The sequence below is a fragment of the Psittacula echo genome, assembly GCF_963264785.1.
Source record: "Psittacula echo genome assembly, chromosome: 10".
Taxonomy (NCBI): Eukaryota; Metazoa; Chordata; class Aves; order Psittaciformes; family Psittacidae; genus Psittacula; species Psittacula echo.
This window is the reverse complement of record NC_137741.1, coordinates 15,455,153-15,480,158: the sequence shown is the minus strand read 5'-3', so window position 1 is coordinate 15,480,158 and position 25,006 is coordinate 15,455,153. Positions and strand designations below refer to the sequence as shown.

The 25,006-nt window shown below is 40.5% G+C and overlaps 1 protein-coding gene across 1 annotated transcript in view; it reads left to right on the top strand.

Annotated features, from left to right (window-relative positions):
• Nucleotides 1-25,006, top strand: part of AGBL1 (AGBL carboxypeptidase 1) — a gene marked incomplete at both ends in the record, with an annotated part of 282,988 nt that overhangs the window by 61,550 nt on the left and 196,432 nt on the right. The window contains 8 exons of the mRNA XM_080626759.1: nt 1,445-1,561; nt 2,548-3,140; nt 4,915-4,998; nt 6,051-6,137; nt 6,484-6,632; nt 10,126-10,213; nt 17,803-17,947; nt 21,206-21,359. Of these exons, the coding sequence (XP_080482885.1) occupies nt 1,445-1,561; nt 2,548-3,140; nt 4,915-4,998; nt 6,051-6,137; nt 6,484-6,632; nt 10,126-10,213; nt 17,803-17,947; nt 21,206-21,359 (1,417 nt within the window). The remainder of the gene's footprint in view (nt 1-1,444; nt 1,562-2,547; nt 3,141-4,914; nt 4,999-6,050; nt 6,138-6,483; nt 6,633-10,125; nt 10,214-17,802; nt 17,948-21,205; nt 21,360-25,006) is intronic.

Sequence of the window (25,006 nt, the reverse complement as noted above, 5' to 3'; positions counted from 1 at the left end):
TTTTTTTGTATGAGCTACCATTTACACAATATTTCCTGGCACTGATGTGATGTACAAACATTTTCACAGCTACATAACACATATCTATGCATCCTAGTAACAGCAACCAAACTTAAACTTGGCTCAACACTTCCTTCAGTAACTGTTTAGACAGTTCCATGAAAATCAGAATCATTACATCAACCATTCAGCCTTTCCAACCCAAATCTTCAGCAAGCTTGAAGCTGCTTATCATCATTATGCTCTCAGTGGCAAATCCGTTAAACTGACCTCATACTCCATGCAGCTCTTCACTGCATTTTCAGCTAGGCCCTAACTGCATTTTAAACTCTGCTTTGCAAGACAAGTGTGGCTCAAGATTTGAAATCTCATGGACTCTTTTGCATATGGGCAATTTTATAATTTTTTCTTTTGATAATAGCTTCAGAAATGAGTCTATCACAAGCAAATCGCTTCTTTGCTGGCATTTGGTGGGACACACTAATGACATGTTAAATTATTTGAATAATGATGTAGATTAATGCCTACTCATCAATACCATGTCTCCATCCTCTCTTTCCCCATCTTTTCCTCATTTCATATGCAACGGCTGAATGCTGACACAGTTCAGTTTCGGTTCTTTTACTGGATATGGAGGAGTTTGCACAGTTGCCTTTGACTGTGAAAGTTTCGGATGAGGTTCTTTTCCCTGATTCACTGATGGTTGAGATCTAAAAAGCTTTTTTTCATATAAAAATATCAAGGAAGTTGGAGAGTAAAGAAGATGAATTGGGTAACAGTTTCACAGATTTTTATAAGCAGCGTTGAGATATAAAAATAAAATATAAGCAATTGGTGCCTATAAGTTCAATTATATGGATCTGGGCCTTTCAGTTTGATTGACAGGCACTCAGAGAAACCATGTGGTTGTCTAAATGAAAAGTAGAAGTGTCAAGCTTTCTAATTTGGCTGGTGGTTGGTGAAGACGATTTTGGCATTAATATACTTGGAGGACTTTTTTGCTAAATAGATATTTGATTATCTTTTTCTTTGAATAAGAATTTTACCAATTACATTGAGGACCTGTGCTTACTGTTTTACACAACATAAGCAAGGCAATGGATGATATGCTTAGAAATAACTAGCAATTGTTGGTTATTTTGAAGTCTCCCAAGCTGAGCTTCTTATAAGAAGGTTCAGCTTTCAGATGCTGTTAGAAACCATCCTTTCATGGTATGTCTACTTAGGTGCTCAAATACCAAACCACCAAATTCCTCTTTTTCATGATGTAGTCTTTCTTCTTGTGCCTCTGTTTTCCTTTCCATAAAATGACTTTAACAGTTATAAGACTCATTAAATGAGTATGATGTTATTAGAAAGCAATGGTATTATGCAGAATTTCACTTCAACAGTTATTTTGTGGGGCTGGTTTAATATACATGCTTTCCTAATTCTGCTTTTGTAGGATTATGACTTGGAGACAGATGTGAACAAACTAAGGTCAAAGGCAGTTCTTGACCGACCAGAGGAAGAGCTTGGACAATATGAAGCAATGTGTCCAGAACTTTCCCATAATTTTCAGGTACTATCATAATGTGGTTTCCTTTATTTGTGAATATTCAAGATTTTAAGAAATACTTGAAAAGGAGTACTGAAAAGAGGTAACAAGTGAGGCTACTGTAAAAGGAAAACTAAATGTCTTACAGGACTAGAAAACCAAAGATTAAGACTTTTTGCTATAGTTTATTGATGAGAATCAAGAGTGATAGAAAGTGAATGATGCTGTTTGGTGCACATTTGGCTGGGTATGGATTAACAAAGCACTACTGAATCAATTGCCACATGAGAGATCTGTCAGGTAATAATTTGTACCCTTGCTGGCAATTCCAACAGCAATATCAAAATCATAATGAGATGTGGGAAATAAATACTGTCAACTAGTGTTTTGAAGGAAGTGATGGAGAAGACGGCACTGCCACTGAGTGAAATGCACAGTTCCAACCATTGTTATATTGCAGTCTGAGACAAGAAATGCACTCATTACAAGTCTTGGAATTTAGGAGACCGGAAAACCATGATTCAAACATGAATCTGTGAAGGATCACTGGCTTAATATATCTCCTGTACATACAATGCTATGACATTTATTATGACCATAAGTAGCCAAATGTGATCAAATTATACTGCTGCATGAAGGTGGGATGGAGTTTTGCATGACAGATTTGCCTCCTTTGCCCTGCTGTAACATTATATATTTAAAGAAAAAAACGTCTTGCAAATTATCTTCCCTAATTTGTTAGAACTATCGGTTTTGGTTGGAGCTGACTCACTCCAATGACTCAATCTGATCCTTTTAGTTTCTGAGGACTACTGTTGAAACAGCTTTGTGGATAGAGAAATCCTGCCAGGTGGTCCATGGGCTGATTTTACTCTGTCTGTCTTATTGGATGAGTACAGTTTTGGGAGGCTTGTAAATATTTGCTCTTTCTTCCTTGAAAGGTTTCCTCTAGAAGGAAGCACAATCTGTCTTCAGTTTCTTTTAATTTCTTCTGCTTTTTAAATTTAAAGGAGCTTGAAACAGAATCTGAGGAAAAGAGCTTGGAGGACAGAACCGAGAGTCTTCTCTCTGCTCCCTCTCATTCCATTCCAAATGCTACTTCTGTGAAACATCCAAACTACAGACTGAGAAACCAAAGTGTCACAGAGATGGGACCAGATCCAGGGGAAAAGGATTTCAAAGTCCCACTGCAGAGCTGGACAAAGGAGGAGATATGCAGATGGGATCAGACTGATGAGAAGACAGACATTGCAGAAACAGCTCAAGACACAGACTCCTGTGAAGATGCAGCCAGGAATCATGTGCTTCTTTTACGCCCCCTCCCAAAAGATCCTGCTTGGTACAAAAAAACATTTTACCCTGAATGTGAGGCCTTGATCAATTCTAGTGCTGGAGGGAGCCTGGATTGCTCAGACATAGTGGCAAACCTTCTGGAGAAACACCAAGGAGATATCCCATTCCACAGCCCTCACTTTTACATAGCGAGGGCCAAATGTGTTAAGTCCATACCAGACTACAAAGACTTGGCATTCCCTGATTTCTGGGGTCACCAGCCACCTCCTTACAGCAAGCCCATGTTGGAGCGCAAGTATGGGGTTCAAAGGTGAATTGTGCTTTAATATAATTATCATACAGGATTAGGAATTGGCGAACCTATTTCCTATCTCTGACATGGACTTTCCATGTGTCAGTGGATGAGTTGTGATCTGTCTGTGAGTTGCTTTCTTTGTCTCATAGGTCAAGGTGGTAGTAGCAATCCTGGAGTGAGATTTTTATGGCTTCTGTGAATCCATATTCCAAACTGTTACTGATTAAACTTGTTATTGATAAATGTATCAATGTATGTGATGGAAATCTGAGCTGGTCAAAGCTCTAACAGATTTACTAGTAGCTTTTCCTTAACGTAAGTAGCACAAGAGCCAGAATAAGCTATGAATCTGTGACCTTGATAGAACACAAATGAGAACAAGTTCATATTAGAGATGGAGAAAACTCTGTCCTTTTAGGATATGTTTTTGCCTTTAGTCTTGCTCTTAATCCGGTCACCTTTAGCAACATTGGGTCTCATCTGGCTCTCTGAGGACAAATCCTTCCTATCCTCTTGGAGCTGTGTGTCTGTCAGGTTGCTTTCTGGAATCTCCCTGGTCTACCCTTCTGCTGCTGTGTCCCTTCTTGCCGTGCCTCTCACTCTCTGCTCACTTCATGGGGTCCTCCAGAATCTTCTCCTCCTTCCCTAGCATGTGCTTCAGCTTCTGGGAAGTCTGTCATGAGCCAGAGAGCTGCAGTGGGGCAAGGTAAGTGAGCTGCTCTCCCTCCTTGCTGCCCAGCTTACTAGGAGAAAACAACATATACAGCATGTAACATGCAGAGAGAAATCAAACCAGATCTCCCCTCTGCCATGCTGCTAGAAGCTACTGGTTTTTCCATGTTGTTTCAGACTTTCAGGTGAGGGGAAAGGTGTGTTTTGAAGCTGTACTGGCAAACAAAGCTCCACTTATAATATCTTCGTCTGCTCTATGTGTGGCTCTGTACAATGACTTTACATTTCTTTTCAGTGGTATAAGGAATTACTAGCAGAAACCACAGAGACTGGATTCTATATTAAACTTTAAATTTGATCAACGCTAATCAAATGGTATTTGTGAAGACCACTAATTCCTGACCTCTAGAGAGATAATGATTCTTTCTGCAGCAAATACAAAAGCTGAAAATCTTATTTTAGAGGCAAAATCATTCTACCATCTTCTCCTTGCACTGTTGCTCTAAAAGCATTTATTTTATGACTATAATAACATGTGTAACCATACAGCTAAAATGGGAATAATCATACCATGCTTCAGGGCATAACATGATTGTTGCAAAGGTCAGGAAGAAAATCTGGTATCCCACATTTGATCATCTTTAGGGATCAGAGAGCTTCCGCTTAATAATGAGTAGAAATTAGCTTGATTTAGAGTCAAAATTCACTGTAAGACAGACTAGTAAGTTTATAAGTTATGGCAGATATTTCTTCACAGGGCAAGGCTGGCCATTTGGGAGATTGGCATTGACTGAGAAGAACTGGGCATAAGTCAAACTTGACAGAATACTCTAAAGAATAGAAAATGTACAGAATCAGTCATTTAATCCAAAAGGCAACTTGTAATGAGAACAGAGCAGGAGATTTCTCATGGTAAAAGAACCACCAACCAAAACCAACAACAACAAAAAAAACAACAAATGAAGCTCACCGGGAATTAGCACGTGGAAGTCCTCTTTTTTACCAGTCCTTCAAAAGAATTGCCTAAGCCTCTTCATATTTCTTTTGCAAGATTATCCTGTACTGAGATTTCTCACAGTATTGTTACAATTTGCCCTTTTCTTCTGTTTTTTCCTAGGGACAAAGTACTAGATGATGTTCGCCGCTTAATCCAGCCAGGTGATGTGATAGGCAGAACTGTTTTTGACTTAGATGAGCCCAGGTGAGTAACTCAGATTGAGTACTGTAGCCAGGGGCACTGTCAGTGCTGAGTTAGGTACCGAGCTCAGTTCATCTGTTCAGCCCTGATAAAAGTACAGAAGAAATAACCTAGGAGATAAAGGCCCAACAGGAAAAATATACAGCATGAGTAGATTCCTTGTGTGTGGCTCTGGGAAAAGCATTTGTTGTAGAAGTCACTGAAGCAAGATAACCTTGAAACTTTTTAGACAGAACAAGAAAATCTACACCTAAAAGGGACTGTATGGTGTCCCTGGATTTGTCTGCACTCTATGTAGGGATCTGAAACAGAAGCATGCAGGCAGATGCTGGGAACCATACCTATGCATCCAGATGCAGTCTCCCTGCACCCTGAAACAGCATTTCCTACTGCGACTGCACTTCAGTGTCTGTACAGCCAGTGTCATGGGCTGTAGATGTACCTTAAGCACTTACAAAAGGCTTCTGAACACCATGCATCCAGCCTTGTGAACAGTTTCAAGTGCTCAACTACAGCCGGAAATTGTGGTCCTTGAGAAGAGACAGCACAGGGCAGCAGAGAGGGTCCCAAATAGGAAGAAATCGCATTCAGAGGAAGGATGAATGACTTGGAGAACATTTTTTAGAGGAAAAGGAAAAAAGGTGAAGGGCAGTTTGAGGTAGGAGAAAGTTGTGAAGTTGTTCGAGATGAATTTAATGGTTTCTAAGCTTTAGAAGGAAAATATATAGATGAGTAAATGTATAGTTAATGTATCGTAATTGTATAAAAATGCCTTGTGCAATTAATAAGCTAATGGAAATAATTCTGTAGGGAAGATAACTGGAATAAAGAAATTAAATATGAACTGGGGCATAAGGGAGTACTGGGAAATGAAAAGAAGATACTATTCAGAATCACTAAGCAAGAACAGAGAATGCTGCATTGGATAGGACAATTATGGATTTGCTCACCTCTTGCTATTCTGAGAGTCTTGCTTATTAAAAATATTATATATGTTTAAAAGCCTGTCTATTGAAGCAACCTGCTATAGTTATCCTTGCTTTGATTTACTGCAGTCACTCAAGCCCAGGTGCTCCAGGCTGTCTGACATTCTTCTCCAAGTTTGAATCAGGAAACCTTCGCAAAGCCATCCAAGTGCGTGAGTAAGTACAACTGCAGTGGCCGTGGCCCAGCCTGGCTTTCCACTATGACCACAATGTGAAACAGTGGAGTCCTCCTAGGTTTGGAAAGGGCTGGCCAGGGAAGCAGGTTACATGGCACAATACCTTCCAACACCTAGATGTCACGAAGGTACCAGGAGTGAGAAAACAGCTCAAAATGCTTTGATATGACTAACATTGTGAGAGTATTCAATGATGCATCTGGTTACTCCTAGTTTGATGATGTTGTTTGGCTCTCATGGGGTATTACAGAATGTGATTGTCTAGCCTGCCGTCCTCAGACTGGCAGGTGTTCACGGCCACCATCTTTTCTGGTCTTCTTTTACAGGTTTGAATATGACTTAATTATGAACGCGGATGTGAACAGCAACCAGCAGCACCAGTGGTTCTACTTTGAAGTCCGTGGCATGAAATTAGCAGTTTCCTATCGCTTCAACATTATCAACTGTGAGAAGTTCAACAGCCAATTTAATTATGGTATGAGTCTTTGGGGAATTGCAGTGGTCTTCTCTTCACAGGGATATATTTTTAATGCTCTAAAGGTTTTGAACTTTCCATGTCTCTAAGTATAAGGGAGGCTATAAATTTAACCTTATTTGCTCTGAAATCCACTGAAAGAGTTGCTTTAGGTTTGTCAAAGGACCTTTCTTTATCCTTAGGAGGATTGAGGTGTAAGCTCAACATTGAGACCTGGGAGAGGATTTGTGGGGAAAAAATTGTCATTGTTCTGTGTTTAGGGACTGGAACAGAGGAAGAATGGCATTGGGGTTGGGAGAGGGAAAATAAGACAATCTGTTGGAACTGAATGAGCAGCATAGGATTGGAAAGTGCTTCTAAGATTTAAATAAATGTAGATAATCCTCAAACAAATATTCCTGATCCTTCAGGCTTATCCAGAAAGACATCTCTGCCTTCAGACCTGCAGAGACTTCTGCTGATATTAATGATTAAAAGAAAGATTCTGTTCCTTGCTGTCTTTGAGCTCGTGTCATACTCTGTGGTTCAGGAGGAAGGCAGCATTGCTCAGAAACAGGCAGGGCAAGTCTCAGCTTTCAATGCCCATTTTAGAAGAGAAATTATTTCTTCTGCATGGGTTGAATTCTTAGCTGGTATAAGCTGCTTTTTCATTTGTTTCCATGGAGCTGAGTTAATTTACACTAGCTCTAGACCCAACTCAGAATGTTTAATAAACCCCTAATATCAGACTTTGCATTCCTCCGGAGCCCTGTGGATACAGGCTTTGCCATCACCAGGAGAAGTCTCTCAGGATCAATGTACCTAAAACAAATAGCCCTAGGAGCTGGAATGATTTGTCACTTGTGTTAGTGAAACTGGCTGGGTGAGTGGCATAATGAATTATAAATCATTTGCTCTTTAACCCTAAGGACTGAAGTTCAAGTACTCATGTGGATCCCAACTGAAAATGATTTTTTTTTTTTTTTCCCCTCCTGTAATATTATTCTACTTCCCTGAATTGCAAACCAATTCAGTGTGGTGTGTCTGGAATTTTGACATCCTACTGTAAACCCCAATACAACCTCTGGTACTGCCACTAGCAGCTTCATAGCTAGAGATTCTGGCTATTATTATAGCAGCATAGAATGGTTCGGGTTGGAATGGACCTTAAGCTCATTCAGTTCCAACCCCCCTGCCATGGGCAGGGACACCTTCCACTAGAGCAGGTTGCTCCAAACCCACCCAACCTGGCCTTGAGCACTACCAGGGATGGGGCAGCCAGCTTCTCTGGGCAACCTGTGCCAGTGCCTCACCACCCTCAGAGGGAAGAATTTCTTCCTTATATCTAACCTATTGCTGGCAGGTTGCTTGTTATCCACTAGTTTGGCTGTCGTCAGCATTTATAATCTCATTTTGTGCATCCAAAATTTTACATGACTCAGATGTTCAAGCGTGCAAGATAAAGTATATTTGGGAGAAAAATGTGCAAATGCTATCCAGTGTAATGAGGGAGCCTAAGCCATGGCTTGCTTTTGTGTGGCTTGTACGTGGAATTGGCAGTTAAAGCAATTCTTCTGTGGGTTACTTCTGCTGCTCTGAGAGGGAGGGAAGCTCTAGCTTATCTGGTTTGGCTGAGCACAGCTCACTGCCCCTTCCAGCACATGCATATTTACACACACTGTTGGTAAGAGATGCTGTTTATTTGCTACATTCGCTCTTCACTTTCCTGGGCTAATGCCCATGCTATAATACTAAAATCTTCCATTTGTGATGTAGTGCCAAAGTGCCATGGGTGGCAATATTTTACAGTTCCTGGTTACTGATCTGTTTTGATTTTTCCCTTCCCTTTTGCTCTTGGTCAGATGGCACTGTCTAACTTTCAAATTGGCAAAAAAGGATATTTAATGAAACAGATGTGACCAGGAGCAGAGCAAGTCAAGAGGTGCAGCCTTCACCTCTCTCTTTCCCCCTTTTTCACTAACTTACTCTACCGTGGGAAACAATGGGATTTCTATGATTCTATGATTCATCAAATACCCGATTTGTGTTTGTTTTCTAAATCTTGATGTTTCCATAGGTAAAGTGAAAGGAAAAAATGTGGTTGTTTGGTGTTTTTTTGTTTTGTTGTATGTTTGTTGGGTTTTTTAATTAAAATGAGATGGCAGACCAGTATCAACTATCACTCTGAGGCAGTTTGGGGTGTGTGTCCTTGGGACTCATAGAGAAGAATAGGAGCTGGCATCTGGGATGTTGAGAGCACTGCAGACTCTAAGCCTTACATCCCTTGCCTGATGAACTGGGCTTCTAGGCAGGCCTGGGTCTCTTGAAACTCCCTGTGGCCTCTGTTCTGGAATCAAACACAGAATTGTTTCTTGTATGTGGCTCCTGGTGCTGGTTCAGGAAACAGCAAGAAGTCATTCCCAGCTGTAGGCTACACAGCCAAAAGTGAGCGGGAAAGGCGTTTCTGCCAGTAGCCTTGCTAGCTCTTAAAGTGTTGGAACAGTTAACAGAGAAACCCAAAGGAAGAAGGGAAGCTGAAAAGCTGCTTACAGAAATATGTCATCAGTATTAATGATTTTCAAGCATCACTTGCTCCCAGCACAAGAAAAGCCAAGTGAAGGCTCAGGGGGGGCAACTTATCAACATGCATAAGTACTTGAAAAGGCTTTTTTCCCTTTTGTAAACGTGTTTCCACAGAAGTGCCACCAGCATCATTGCTGGTCTCAGCCGGGGCTATACTGGGTCTGCTGGATTTGGCTGAGAGCATCCTGGGCAAGGGCAAGAGCCTTATTGTACCTGTAGAAGAGCAGGCAGGTGTGGGAAAAAAAGGAATAGGAATTTAATACAAAAACTGCCTGCAGATGAGCTGGCTTCATGGAGCTGTGGGTAATGCATACTTGGGTTAGAGCAGAGAAAGCCTCCTTTCTGCATCAGGGCATGAAATGGTAATATTTTGGAGGTCATGAAAAAGTCATCGTCTGATATAATATGGTACAAAGAATAGATGCTATTGTAATAACATTTATGGCACCTAGGTACTATTTAGGTCTACTGGCAAGTTTAAAATCTTTCAGTTTTGCTTGCTACTTTCTGAAGGTATGGTACTGAATGCTTATCTAATACTGTGGTAGGATTAAAGTCTCAGTAATGGTGCAGCCAAGCACAAAATATTGGACTAACCAAATTACTGATCTTGTTGATACCTTCATTTCTATTCTTTTCTTTCCCTTCCTCTGTTTGTAAACAGAGCAGCTTGAAGTCCTCCTTCGCAAAGGCCTGTAAGATAATTTATTTTCTAATGAACTCAATTCAGCTCATCTCTTCTAGAGGTGCATTTTGTACAGATATGGCTGCATCAGAACAAAGCTTTGGGAAATATATTTACTCTGCATAAACTATCTGCAGAGAGAGCAAAGGCAAAATAATTATGCTTCTTGTTTAGCCTCTTCCTCCTCACCCCTGTCTGCTCCAACCAGGGTAGTTGTGTCACTTGAAACTGTCTTGTTTTATGTAGGCATGCAGCTGGTCCTGTATTCAGTGAAGGAAGCTCTCCAGGGCAGACCTCGCTGGCTTCGGGCAGGCCATGATATCTGCTACTACAAGTAAGTGCATCTTGGGTGAATGATTTGTGGCTTCCTTCTCCTCTCCTCCCCTCTTGTTAACTGTATTGATGTTGTTAACCTCTGACCATCAGTGCCACCTGTTTCAAATGTCTCTAAATTGGTGCTAGTTCAATGTGTTATATGCTTCCACCTTCAGAGAACAACTGTAAGTGAGATCTCTATATTAGATGCCTGGGGAGAAACAGGGCATGTGCAGAATTAACTTCCCTAGGAGCAAGGAGGAGGAAAGGGAATGGGAGCTGAGCCATGCTGATGCAGCCAGGAATACAATGAAGCTTAACCCACAGAGGTCGACTTTTCTGCCTATCCAATCAGAAATAAGCTGAATGGGATCATTGTTTTTCCATTGCATATACTGATTTTTGTAAGAGATGTAAGAGCTGACGAGATAAACAAAGGGTTAGCATATACACAGGGGTGTTTGGGGATGTTTATGCATTTATGTACATACGCATATATAAATATATATGTAGAAATAAACATAGACAAATACAGTTATTTCTTCACAAATCTATGTCTATACCTTAGTATCTTCATGAGCTCCCCATTTCTGCAAAGCTGGAACTCCAGTCCTAGAAGGACACTACTCTTTGGACCATGCTTATTGGCACCATGTAGACCTTGTCCTGGTAGCAGAAACAGTAGGCATTAGCCTTACTCGCTGTCCTATGGGAACTTTTGTCTTTCTACTGGAGCCAGGCAACAGGGGCATAAAGGAGTTCTGACAGGCTCAGTGCTGATGTTTATGAAAGGTCCCTGTTTAAGGCTGTTCCTGCAGAGTGTCAGAGCCTCAAAAGAAAAGCTCTAGATCAGTCTTATCTTTAACTTGTATCTGAGCTGGAGCTTGACTCACGTGAGAAACATTCCCACTCGGGTACCTCATTTCCATGCAGAAAACTGATCCCTGTTTAATTCTCGGTATTACAGTCAAGGGAGACAAGTGCAGAGCAGTTTCAGTAGGTTGAATGAATGCTCTTTTACTTTCTCAAGGCTGCCAAAATGCTATCCACAACACTGATTAATTATTTTAAAGATGACGATTGAAAGGGCTTTCAGGATTAAGATAATTGCTGTGTTGTGGATTAGAAAATCTGTGCAGAGTTGAAGGCTGGGGAACAGAATAATACAGCAAGAAAGAAGCTGATGAAGTTCACATACTTCATAATCAAATATTTCATCATTAACTAACTATTTTATCCTGGCGTTACCTATCATGACCTGAAAGCTGGGGCTGAGAATACCCAAGTGACAAGTTCTACCCTTCCTTTTTTGTTCTCATTATTTTTTCTATCAAGATTCCTATTCACCAATTTGCATCACTTGGTGTCTCAAGACTCTGAGTATTGCCTTAGGCACTGCATAAACAAACTGATACTCTGGTCCTTGCCCTTAAGACCTTGTAGTTGAAGCTCAGGGTTTGGGCTACCCAATGACTGCAAGCAGGCAAGGAAATATCAGAAAACAGAAAGGTGCTAACACAATTAACAACAAGGATAACTGTCTGGCATGGTAAGTAGTGTTGTCAGGACAAAGCTGAACTTTTCTGATGTTCTAAATGGAATTCCTTCCCTCATGAACTCATGTGTTGAGGCTGATTTTTTAAACTGATGTGAAATAATGGGGTTTTGCTTTGTAAGACATTTTATTTGTGTCGTAGTTCACAATTTTGCTGTTAGGTTCAGAGGTGGCTCTGTTCACAAGTGGATGTGATGAGACAATAAACTCTAACAATGACAGTGGGGTGCCTTCCAGGAGTAGCAGAAACTCAAACTCTTGTTGCCACAGAAAAAATCATCCCAAATCTCTGTTGTAATTTCTTTTTCCTATGTCCCTTTTGGTTTTTTTTGGGGGGGGGTTGGTGGAAGGGTAGGAGATGAAGGTTAGATCATCATCTCTCAAGCTGGCATCCTGCCTGTAGCAATCTGAGTAGTTATTCTATTTTGTTCCAAGTACTCTCCACTAACCTTTATTCACCTAACCTTTTCAACCTTAAGAGCTAACGTACTGTGGTGCAGTGGCTTCCCTTTGCATGCCTGTAACCTCTGACTTCTGTGAGCATATGTTTCTGGTTGGGCAAGCTTTATGTGCTGATTACCATAGCAGTGGCTTCTCATGTCATTAACAAGGCAGTTACTGTGCAATGATTCAATAGCAGCTGAGATTAAGCTGTGATTATACAATTAAGCTTGTAATCAGATTCTTGTTCAGAATATGTGAGAGAATTGAGTTTTACTGATTTGGAATATTCTGTGTTTTCTAACTGTACATTGAATTATTTGTCAGCATATTCATCTAGGATAACTACTTGCTGTCTGTCTCATTTACTGTTTATTCCAGGCTTATATGTTTATTCCAGGTTTATATTCCAGTGCATATATGCACTTTCACCCCTACTGAAATTCTATGATGTTTTTATTTCAGTGATTCCCAGTCATGAGAAGTTGTAGGTGATGTGGAACATGAAGAAAGTACGTTTGGGGTTGCTCAGGCTTTGGCTCAGAATAGATCTGATTGCTATAGTGATTATCATGCTGCATGTGTTTTGGGGAAAGATCTCATTTCGTGGTCACAGGTATCATGGGGTGGGACTGGCACATTTTGAAGGGAACCTCATCTAATTACTTCTACTAAGAGTTATTCATAAATATGGGAAAAGAGTGATATACCTACAAAAATAAGGAGGAGCTCAAAGATGTCCTTAATTGCTTTTGCAGGAGAGCTTTTATTGAAAGCAACCTCTGAGCTGAAGGACAGTGGGAGGATAGGCGCGATTGCAAGATGCCTGGGTGATGCACGTTGGCTGATCATTGCTGACATTCATCTTCACTGAAGATGGGATAGTTCACTCATAAAGATGAATGTTGTGGCACAGCTCCGTCATCGCGTACCTTTCCCATATGTCTCATGAGAGTTTTTATGTTATGGGGAATATTAGCAGTGCTCTTGTCAGAAGGAAGCAGTGACACTTCTGCTCTATTTTATTGCCTCTTTGTGAAGTGACAGGATACACCCATGATAAACAGAGTTGCAGTTACTATAAGATCATCTAATTCACTCTCTGTCTTGGCAGCTTTTATGCACTGAATAATATTCCTTTACTGCAAATTATTTAAGGAACTATGACAGCATGCTGAATTGGTGACAGCATGCTTGTGCCTTTGGTTTCATGGCTCATTCTAAGCCTATTATCTAACCTCCAGGTTTTTCAGGCAATAGTCAGTTCACAGATAATAATGAGGTACATGGAGTGTTTTGTTCTCACATCACCATGAAGGACTTCACTGTTTGGTGACCATAGATGTGTCAGAACTAGGGCTTCTCTTTTCAGCATATTTATCATCATATTAAATGAAATCATCTAGCATTAGCAGGCCACCCCTCAGTTCTAATGATATCTACAAGGGAGACCTGAGATACCAGTCAGTCAGAGTGCCTGCCTGACCTTTACAATACAACTGAAAACCTGAAGAGCAAGATGGCTGTGAGAATATCCTGCCTGCAGTCTTGACAATAAAGATGCCTTAACAAGGATTTGGCCCTTGAGAAGGAAGTTGTAATGTGTGTTTTCCAATTTCCAATGTCGCAGACCCCAAAATAACATCCATGCCCTGTAAATTGTTAAGTACTGGGGGCGTTATGTGTTAGTAAAGCAAATTTCACTTGGCAGCCACACTTAAAGAGGTAAGAAAGTCAGGGCATGTAAAATGAGGACACAAGACTCCAGGTGGTGGAAGGATTTTGGACAAAGGGAACAGTGATAAATAGTTACTTTCCACTTGGACTCTGTTTTGAAATGGCCTACAAGTCTAGGATATTGGTATTTTCTTTGGCCATTTTAAGCTAAGCTGATATAATGCCATATTCCATCACCCACCAGTGCTTTGCACTGCGGACAGGAAGTCTAAAGACGAGATGACCAAGAGATGATGTTCTTGTATCTCTTGGTGCTTTCGAATTCCTGAGTCACAATCCAGCTCCTTTACTGACCTGTCTGTATATTTGGCCTAGTGGTTTAACCTGTGTCTCACTTTTACCCGTCTATAAAGGATAGAAAATTAGAGCTACTCATATGCCACCCAAAGAATGGGAACAGATAAATGGGAAGGAAGTTTTAATTAGATAATGCTTGCAAAGGTCTTTTAAACGCAAAGAATTATTGTGTAGAGTAAATGATAAGTAGTCTTATAATTATTATTAATTAACTCTCCATCACAGCTATGCTAGAAATATGCTACCTGTACAGGATTTCTGAAGGAGAACAGAAAGCAAAATGATTTCACTATTATAAAGTGACTGAAAGGCACAGCAGATACAGCTTGCATGCTGATTTAAAAAAGCACACTTTGGTCTCTGTTTTCTTTCCAATAATCAGTGTATTAGTTTCTAGATGACATGTGAGGCTTTGAACACTCTGAAAGAGAACACAAATAAGGTGGTGAGGACTAGATGTTGCTAGGGTGTCTTTTTCCTCCCCTCTTCCTTTCTTGTTAATTTGGGCTTCAAGCTGATGTGGTAGAATGTAGTGATGGAAAAGGGGTGAGGAAGAAAAACTCTCAGCCTGGTGGAGGAACAGGGAGGCAATAAAGCCATCTTGGGGCGACAAAAGTTGAAGGAGAGGGAGGCAAAGAGGAAAACCACTATTTTTTAGGTTTCTTTTGACAAAGATTCAGAGCTACTCCATTGTGTGATGGATTGTGAGGAGACCAGATCATATGCAGTAAGAATACGCGATCATTTACACTGTGTACACACAGGTGGTTTTTTTTAATGCATGAGTGAAGAATATTAAAGCCTCACAAAGCCACCTGCAAACTTCCTGTTACTGCCAGATAGTTTGCTATAGATTGAAGGAGGTGTCAAGAAGTGATTCAGAAGTCTGGAAATATCTGTTCTGGGTGGGTAGTTTGCTGCAACAGCATCGGGAAGAATGAAATGTGTTGCTAAGCAGTGTGGTGAGAGCTCTGTGCATCAGTTCCCTCAGGATCATGCAATCTGAGCACAGCCAGGAGTATGGACAATTGATAACAGCGTAGCATCAAGGTCAGAGGTGTCTGGTGCTGCAAAACCTCTGGATTAAGTGGCCATTTCAGGCAGAAGAGACATTTTTGGCTGCCGAATTACAGAACTTAGAGAAGCCTTTAATGGAGCATTAGGGACAGATGAGAATAATGTGTATGTAAGATATTTAGGCAGCATCTGCCTGCAAAAACTTGATTGCTCCCTCACTTCTACCTACAAATGTGAATTTGGAGGTGACAACTAAGAAATCTCTGCACTTTGTGACAGTTCTTTGTGAATAAGGTCATCTAATCTTCCAAGTCACACTGAGTATAATAGAGGCCATGGAGATAACTACTTTCTTTAGGCGCTATACACGAAATGGTTCTTAATTATCTTTCACTGTCAAAATTAACAGGAACTCTATTAAATGTCATCATTCTGAATTAAAAAGAAAATCAAATCCTAGATCCACCAAAATATAATAACTAAGTAGATGCTTCTATATGTGGGTTCATTGTTTTTTTTTCCCTCTGAATCTCTTTGCCCAGGATGAAGGGTGGGTTATTTGCAAAAGAAAAGTTGAGGTGAAAGGTTTAGCTGAGAATAAAATCATAGGGTTTTAGTCTGCCACTGTGACTTCATGTTTGTGTACTATCTGTTGATCCACTCTGTATCACTCACCCCACATGATCCGAACTATTAAATTCAGGTAAAAATCCAGCAGAATTGTATTGTTTTGGAGAATATGACAAGAATAATTACCTTTTCTCTCCACCCTTTTGAGTAAAAATGAACAGCGGCAGAATAAACCAGTACTGTAAATTTCAGGAGCTGAAATTGCATCTTTTGGTTGCCTCTTCTGTTTTGCATTTTAATGCAAAATTGATGATAACATTTGTCAAAGAAACCTCACAGTCCTTCAGAATCAGAAGATTTGGCAACAGCATAATTGGTGCAATGTGGGAAAGAATATTGTTTAAAACGTACTTATGCATGCGATTTTTGCTGTGACGCTTCTCCCTAAAGTGCATGAATTGTCTCTTCATCGTTGCTGAAAGAAAACTTTCTTGCTCAGCCTAAAGTCATCTCTATATCGAAGAGAGTCTTCTGCAAGAGATCTGGTCCTGGAACTAGATTGAGAAGCTCACTTTAAGATCTCATAGTTTTAATGAAAGGGAGTGTCAAGGGCCTGAATGCACTAAGAGACCTCGATGACCCTGACCAGCCTTGCCCAGGGTGACCTACACCCTCTGTCCGTGGGCCCAGCAGCTCTAGTTGAACTACCTGGTCCCTGTCTGAGCTGTGTTGTAGTGAGGCTCCAGCTCAGTCACTGCTGTGTCTGTGCTTTGCTATCAGTGCTGGTGATCTGGATCCTAACCCATTGACTGACCTCCTGGCTTGATCCATACTTGCCTCATCACCACAAGCAGTCTGATGATCTGGATGTGTGTTTGAACCTGTCTGCCATCCCCAGCCATGCTCTGCTCAGGTACTGTGAGAGATGACCCCAGGTGCTGAGGCCCCTGCCCTAGTGGCTTCCACATCAAGCTCAGCTCCCGTCTTTTAGGGAGCAACTGCCCTTGCTCTGCTGTTTGATGGAGAGAGGCTCAAGTCTTTGAAAAGCAGGGATGCAAAAAAGAGGATTTTTTTTGAGTAGCTCAAAACCTGCAAATTTGTATGAGGTTGCTTCTCCTCTGTATGCAGTCTCTACCAAATCCACTCTCTTCCTCTTCCTACTCAGCAAAAGCCTTTGATTATATTTGAAATATGTTTATGTATGTCCTTTTTTATTATTATTTATTTAATTAATTCCTGGAATATACCTTTCTCCCTGTGGTGGAACTGAATGGCTGGTTTGGTAGTGTATTCATATTTTCTATATCTCGAGGCTGTCACAGAATATATTCACATGGCATTGTTCAGGACTGTGAATAGGTACCTGCATCTCTGAGCAAGATAATTTGGATATCAGAAGCCATACAGCAGAGTTAGCTGAATGTACTAATCTAAATACATCTGGGTGTGTTATGTGAGCCAGTATTAGCTGGCTTCCTCCTCTTATTTGCACCTTCAGAAATGAAACAAACTCTTATTTTCCTGTAAGAGTGCTGCCATCCATCAGTAGCATGCGACTGGCTGTGCCTAGTACTGCCACACATGGTTCTGCTTCTTAACTCCCTCTTAAGTCTTTGTGCACTGTGTGAATCCCAAGACATCCTTGAATCTTGGTATCAGGGGTACTTACCATCATGATCCTGTTTACACCTCTGTGTAGTGGAACCATGGCTTCTCTAACCTGCTTGTTTCATATAGTCTGTAGGTTCACTGTTGTGTTACTGGATGTTTAGCAGTGTGTTATTGTTGTACCTGGGACTGGGTTGGTTGTACTTGCATGGGGCCTTCCCAGTCTTGGTACAATGACTGGTTGAGTTTGAAGCCCATCTACAGTGAGATGAAAGCTCATTCAGGGAGGATGCTTCTCTGAAAGCTTAATTCTCTCCTGGCTACTCCAAATGTGCATCTAGAAGTGAAAACCATCTACTTCCTCCCTCTTTCTCTTCTTCCAGAAACCACTACCGCTGCAGTGCAGCTGCAGGACGAGGCGTGAAAGGGAATTTCTACTACACACTCACCTTTAGCATCAAGTTTCCTCATAAAGATGATGTCTGCTACCTGGCCTACCATTACCCCTATACCTACTCTACAATGATGGTAATACTGAGTTTCCTCCGAATCAATTTAGATAATAAGCTAATGGACCTGACAGGTCAGAGCTGCTTGGGTCTGTATAGATTCTGAGATAGTGTAGAGGATTGTTTTCACAGGCAGTTAATGATCAAGATGCTGTTATTACCTTGTTTGCAAATGCAGCCCCTTCCAGCTCTGAAGCCTCTCTTTGCAGGAGAAAAGAATTCTTTGTATGGGGTAAGCTGGGGTACAAGCCTTTAGTGCTTATAACAGTTATAAATGCAAACTAAAGATGTCTCCGTGCGTGTAGGTGTAAATTGCATTACTGAGTTGACAAAGTTTGCTTCCTGGGGAAGGACTTGTTTTCTGCAGCCCTTTCTGGCCAGGGGTGGATGGCAAAGAGTTTTCTGGGAAATGCGTCCGATATGTTTTCTCAGTGATTGAAGTAGGAGAGCCCATCGTCTGAATGGAAAGTAGAATAAAAGAAGGGAAATGAGTAGTTCTGGGAGTAGCTTTGCTTTGTGGTTGAAGATGAGGAAGATGTTACTGAAAATGAAGATGCACAGTCCCAGTGAATTAGCTCCCCTTCCTTCTCTCCCCAGTTTCCACTGTTAACCCTTTTTCTTCTGAGCAACAAATGCTCATGTGAGTTGGTAAAGTTGGGCTTACTCTATTTTTCATAATGGTGTTAGTTTGCCATTACCAGATGTGAAAGATTATGCTTTCAAGGAAGACAATGTCCTCTCTCACTTTTAGCCGTGCTGCCTGGCATGCCAGCATAATTAGGCTTAGATTAATTCCCTCTCAAACAGCAGTCTCTTTTCAGCTGCTTTGCATCCCATTATAGACGTTCAAAGAAACTGCTTCCAATATCTGGGAGAAGGCCAGTCAAGCCTTCACAGTCCAAAATATGCCTGCCAGCTCAGTCATTAGGCTTATGGGTACCAGTTACTCCCCAAAATCAATGAGGAAGAGAGTATGCTCCAGTAGTGGGGTTTGACCTATAGCTTTGAAGGAATGTATATCCTATGGTCTGCAGGGGAAAAGACAAATGCAGTACTGAAGAACTGGGTGGACTTATTCACCATCATACTTGATTACTGAAATGCAGTGTTTCATCATTATTTTACTGTTATTGACTTCTATCTTCTGCTGGCAAAAAAGCAAGAGAGACTTGGAAAGTTTGTATGCTCTGGGAATCCCTGAATATCTCACCTGCTCCTGAATGAATAGAATAGAGATGAAAAAGATGTTATTCTTAGACTTTCAGGGCCAAGTCTTGAAGTATTTCACTGCCTCTTCAAATCGAATGCTCATTGAAGTTAAAGGGAATTTTGCCTCAGGAAAAGTTTAAATGAACTCAGACTCAGTAAGGACCACAAAATTCGGTAAATGGGAATTATGGATGAGAGAGATTGATAGATTTTCATGCCCAGCTCTTAGGCAAAGCAAAATTGTTGCCTCTAATAATTCTAAAAGGTTTCTTTGCTTGGACTAATTCAAAATGCTGAGTGATGCAATTTACACATTTCCAGTTACTTTAACTTCCACAGTAAGTAAACTAAATCAGGTTTGTCCACCACTACATTTCATTAGAAAGCATTTGTCCGCTGGTGAAGTATGTTGGGTTTACATATCAGTAATAAATTAAAAGTTATTGCAAACCCAAGGACTCAATTAAATATATAGTGCTTTGGGGAAGAAGATAAATTCGTATATGGAGATACTGATATGAAAATGTTTTTAAATGTCCTATATATTTAATAGTTACAGGCATATTTACGGTAAATACGTATCGCAGAATCCTATTTGAACTGGATGCACTCTGCAGTTCATTACTTTTTGCCCATTAGTAATTACATTTATTTTATTAACAGCAATTCATCTATTTTTACATCATAGTGTTTAATTGTTTGGATATCTAGCTGAAATCTCTGTGGCAGCTATACCCAATTAAGTTTCACTGGGTACCAGAACATAAGTAAATGATTATATTGAGTTCTCTGTATCTATGAGAGATCTAATAATTGAATTTACTTTATAGAGCAGCATGTTCATTGTTTTATATAGATGACTGTAAATTTCAGTCCTGTGTTTGCTTTCAAATGGAAACTGGGAAAGCAGTCTGACAGCAAGCTCCAAGCATTAAACAACCTGGTCTAGTGGAAGGTGTCCTTCCCTGCCCATGGCAGGGGCAGCGAGTGGAACCAGATGATCTTTAAGGTCCTTTCCAACCCAAATCATTCTATGATTCTATGAATATCTTGTCCTATAAATGCTGGTTAAAATTTAGCTCTGACTTGTTAAGACAAGGGTTGTTCAGTGAACTGGTGTGTTTTAGTTTTTGTTAGGACAAGTCTGCAAACTTCACTATATCCATTTCTAGTGACTAACAGATAACTTGTGTTTCACAACATTTAGCAACACCCTGCAATGGGACTACTTACGCTAATCTTGCAATTTGCAGTGTAAACAGAGAGAACTACACGTCATCTGGTGTGTGGGTGACAAGTGGCTATGTGTCTAATGAGGAGATCAGAATTTGTTCCAAAAATTATTCTTTTTTTCTTTTTTTAATTTTAAGCTGCCAATTCTTTTTTCTCAAGGAGCTTTTGGACAAAATTGTTTTTAAAATTTTGTGGGGGGAGGAGAGGAGAAAATCTCCTTTTTTAAATAACTTCTTGGAGAGACACTCTTCAAATTTCCCACTCCTGGTTGTACAAAATGTCCTTCTGATGTAAACTTTTTGGCTGCCTTTGATGCGGAGTTGTTCTGAGTTTCACTGGCATGTGCTTGACAGCTAACCAGTCAGTTCTATAAAGGCTCAAAGCTGGTTGAGTTGTCTCACATTTCTTATGAACATACAAGTCCTTATAAAAATATAAGGAGCAGACAGTTCTCTTTTGGGTTTTATGTATGCATGGAAATTCCTTTCTGCTAATAAGAAAAGCACCTAGGAACTGTTCAGGTAAAATCATGGAATGGTTTGGGCTGGAAGGGCCTGTTAAAGTTCATCTAGTCCAAGCCCACTGCAACAAGCAGGGACACCTTCAATGAGTAAATAGCCCTGTGCATCTTCAGTGAACTGGGATATGTTCTGAATGGCTGGTGCATATCTGTGGGGTGTAAAAAGTGATGATATTAACTGGCAGAAGAGAGAAGCTGGGAAGTTAGCCAGAGGTGAAATTAGTACCAATAATAATACACAGCTAGTGGAATCAGATCTTATAGATCGTGAACTCATTTATAAATCTGCTTCCTTGCTTCTTCCTTGCTTCTCAGTCCCATCTTGATATCCTGGAACAGAACAGGAACCCCAAGAAGGTTTACTGGAGGCAGCAGACGCTCTGCCAGACGCTAGGAGGAAATCTGTGCCCATTGCTCACAATCACTGCCATGCCAGAATCTAAAAAAAGAGAAGACTTGGAGCAATTCTGTAAGTAACCAAATGAAGCATTAAAAAAGGTGCTGGTGAGCTGTGGTCACGCCAGCAGTGGCAATGACAACCTGTTTTGTGTATATGGTGATTTTCTTGCCTTTCTCATTTTGGAAGAAGAAATATAAATATGGGACATAGCCAATCACAATGTGCTTTTAAATACAGATTTACAAGGAGGAGGGAGAGAGGAGAGCTGATACCATTTTTTACTTTGAATTTTTCTTTCATGATCTGAAACAATTACAAAGTTCAATGTCAAATATCTCCAACAGCAAGAAATGCTGTTCAAGTAACCAAGTAACCAATTCAACAAACTCCCCCCTCTTTCCCAGCTGTGGACAGCAATTAAAGTGTTCTGATGAAATTCCAGCTCTTCCAACATGCCAGTAGACCTATCTGGACACCATACAGCTTCTTGCATTTGGTCCCAGTACTAACTGATAATGTACTGTCTAATGGTAAACATTATAACTGCTATATTCCATGTAGAGGTGGAGGTTTTTCACTGTGAAAGTCAAAGACTTAGGCCTTCAGTGGACTTGATTAACAAGATTAAGATACGGAAGTTGTATTCAACAGCAAGTGATAAGATGCTGGTTAGCATCATATTGGCTTAGCTTTGATTTGAGAACCTAAATAGCTGCTTATATGTAGGTTGGCTTTCTTATGTCAGTAATAGGCATAAACTGATCTATTTAATATTTTTTTTTAATCTCTGCTCTTCACACATCCATAACACAAGTTGAAAACTTTGCAGGGGTGTGGAAATTTAAATTGTCCTAATATCTTTTTGGACGTTAAACAACTACATATCGTTACCTTACTGAGATATTAGGCTAGAAGTATCTAAAGGGATTCTGTGTTATGAACCACGCTTCTCATTGAAGGGTTCTCATCTTTCCAGGGGTATGTGGTAATACATGAATAGGAGTCCTCATAAAGTCCACACTACATAAAGGAAGCTCAAACACTGGTGAAAATTATTGCTCTCTTTCCTGGTTCAGGTTTAGAGTACAGTGCAGTTATGCCGACATTACAGTGCAATCATCCTGATCTCATACATTTTTATTATGATAATTTTATCATAAATTGAGCATTTACCCTGAATTAGCACATTTCTGAGCTGGAATGTGCTTTTCTAAGTTGAAATCTTAAAGCCAAATTGCCCATTACACATGGGCATTCATAACGTGCATGCACACAGCTTTAATGGTGGGAACTGGAGGCCCTGCCACAGAGAAAATCAGATTGTGGTGTTACAGTACTATGATTATTAGCATTACTTACACTACAGTAGCACATACAACACATGAATAGGGGATTTGGCTGTGGTAGGTGCTGTCTGTGCCTGACATAAAGAGATCATTCCTGCCCTTTAGCACTTCTGTTCCATGATAATGATGATATAGAACAGAAAACCAGTGGGTGGGAGCTGTGGTTATATAAAGAAGCCTTTGGCACACTGCAGGTGATCACCTGGTTAGATGGTATCTGTCGACAGCAATTTTTAAAACTCATGGCAGAAAAGCTTAATAGAGCAGCTGAAAGTAAGTTGGAGTACTTTATTTGAGGATTGCAGCCATCCATAAGAGAAGTGCAGTGAACAAGCTTATCTGCCCAAGTGAGTATACCTTCCCAATGAAGGTACAAAGCAAAAGCTAAGCTAACGTTTGAATTTACCAAAGCAAGGACTTAGAGTGGGTCAGCGATATGATGAGTGAATGCACTAAACATTGAATTTAAGCACCTTTGCCTTCGAAAGGATTTTCTGAAAGGTATGTTTTGTCATAGGAAAGCAAAGCAATCAATTTCAAAATCTCCAGGATTTTCATAAAAGAGCATTTTTGCTGTTTGAGCGATCCCACAACATCTCCACGTCTGCAGTCATGCAGACACAGTGATCAGGATGAAAAAAACTCGGAAGAGAAAAACAGGCTTGTATCGATGGAACAGGAATAGTTAAGAATGTTTTCACCTTTGGCACTAGAGACAAGAGGGAAACATAACTTCATATGCTAATAATATGCTAAATTTTCTACCATCTACAGTCCTTGGGGCTAGCCCTGAACTGAAACCTTACTGCACCAGGCACGGTACAGCATGGCAGGATGGCCTCTGTGTATGCAGGATGTACAGTCCACACTCAAGACATTGAGAAGTACAGATGCTGAAATGAAGATCACAAGGAAACAACAACACAGTACTGAGGAGTGCAGTAATACCCCTAGAGTCACACTGCTTTTAGGGAGTATCATGATATAAATGTGACTATATTAGAAGGTGTTGTCAGTGTCTGGAACACTGTATTCTCAGAGTGTATCAAGAATGCATCTTCAGTGTTAAAAGACAGTCTGGCAGGTTTTCAAAGGTCATTAACCTGCCTATGAAGACAAGCCTTATTCAGCACAGGTTTGCTGAAAGATTCATAAAGGATCTGTGAACAATTTGGACAGATACTTGTTTCAGAAGCCTCAGGCTGTTGCAAGATTCAGCATCTGGGTTCAAATCCCAGTTATGTGGCTGAAGTTGTCTTTATTTTTGAGAGAAAGAAATACCCTTTGGTTTGTGATATCATACGCATTCAGTGGGAGCTAGCAGTTCTAACTGAAATGCCATGAAATCATGTGCCACTGAACAATTCTTCTTCTGAAGCTTTGCAGTGTAATGTGATTAGAGGACTTCCTAGATCTATTCATGAACCAACTGAGCACAATGAAAACCCAGTTGGCTGAACTGAAATAGAAATTGGGGGAAAGACAGTGTTAAGACAACACAGTTTCTCTCCGGTCTCAAAGACTATAAAAGTAAACACCAATACTCTTAGGTGATGAAAATATTTGTTGTTCTCTCAAGTGGAAGAACAGCAAGGCAGCATAGCATGTTTCATGCTGTGGGGATGCCTCTAGGCAAATCTGACTAATCACGTCTGCGCTTATGTTGTTTAAGCAGCTTGGATAACTACGGCTTTTGGGGATGTACTTAGCCTAATTTGGGCTGCTTTGTGTGGCTTTGATCAGCAGTTACTTCTCAGTTTCCTTGTTTTGTACGACATGCCCTTCTCTCTCTGAAGTGGTTTGGCTGATGGAAGAACCTATTTGTCAATATTTACCATTCTAAAAACTTAAAAGCAACAAGTTTGGTCCCTTCATATTTAATTCTGGGGGAAAAAAACCCTTTCACCCTTAATAGTAACTCCCACTGGTTTGTATAGCATCCATGCTCACGCATTTCAGCTTGAGAAGTAGTGTGGAGCAGCAGCACGGGGGAACCTGGCACATGGGTAATGAATAGAAATTGATAGCCCTTGTTTTTTCCTTCTGGTTCTGGCCTGTTTACAGTTTTTATGAGCTGCAGTCATTTTGCTTTCTGATCAAATTTGTTATTTCTCCTTTGTACATTTGTTAATCTGTACCTTGAGAGGTTCTTTTCAATAACACCACTGGTGCAGGTAAAACGGAAGGCTCGCCAGGACTTTGTAGCTGTTGCACATGATCGTATTTAAACACTCTAAATCCTTCTTCAGTACAGGCACATTGAGAGTAGGAAACATCATTGATGAAGAGGTATTGGGTGGGAGAGGAGTGTTGGGAGGATGGAGTTACCAGCCCCAGTGGAAGTGCAGTAGGAAGGAGCTACTGTGTTAC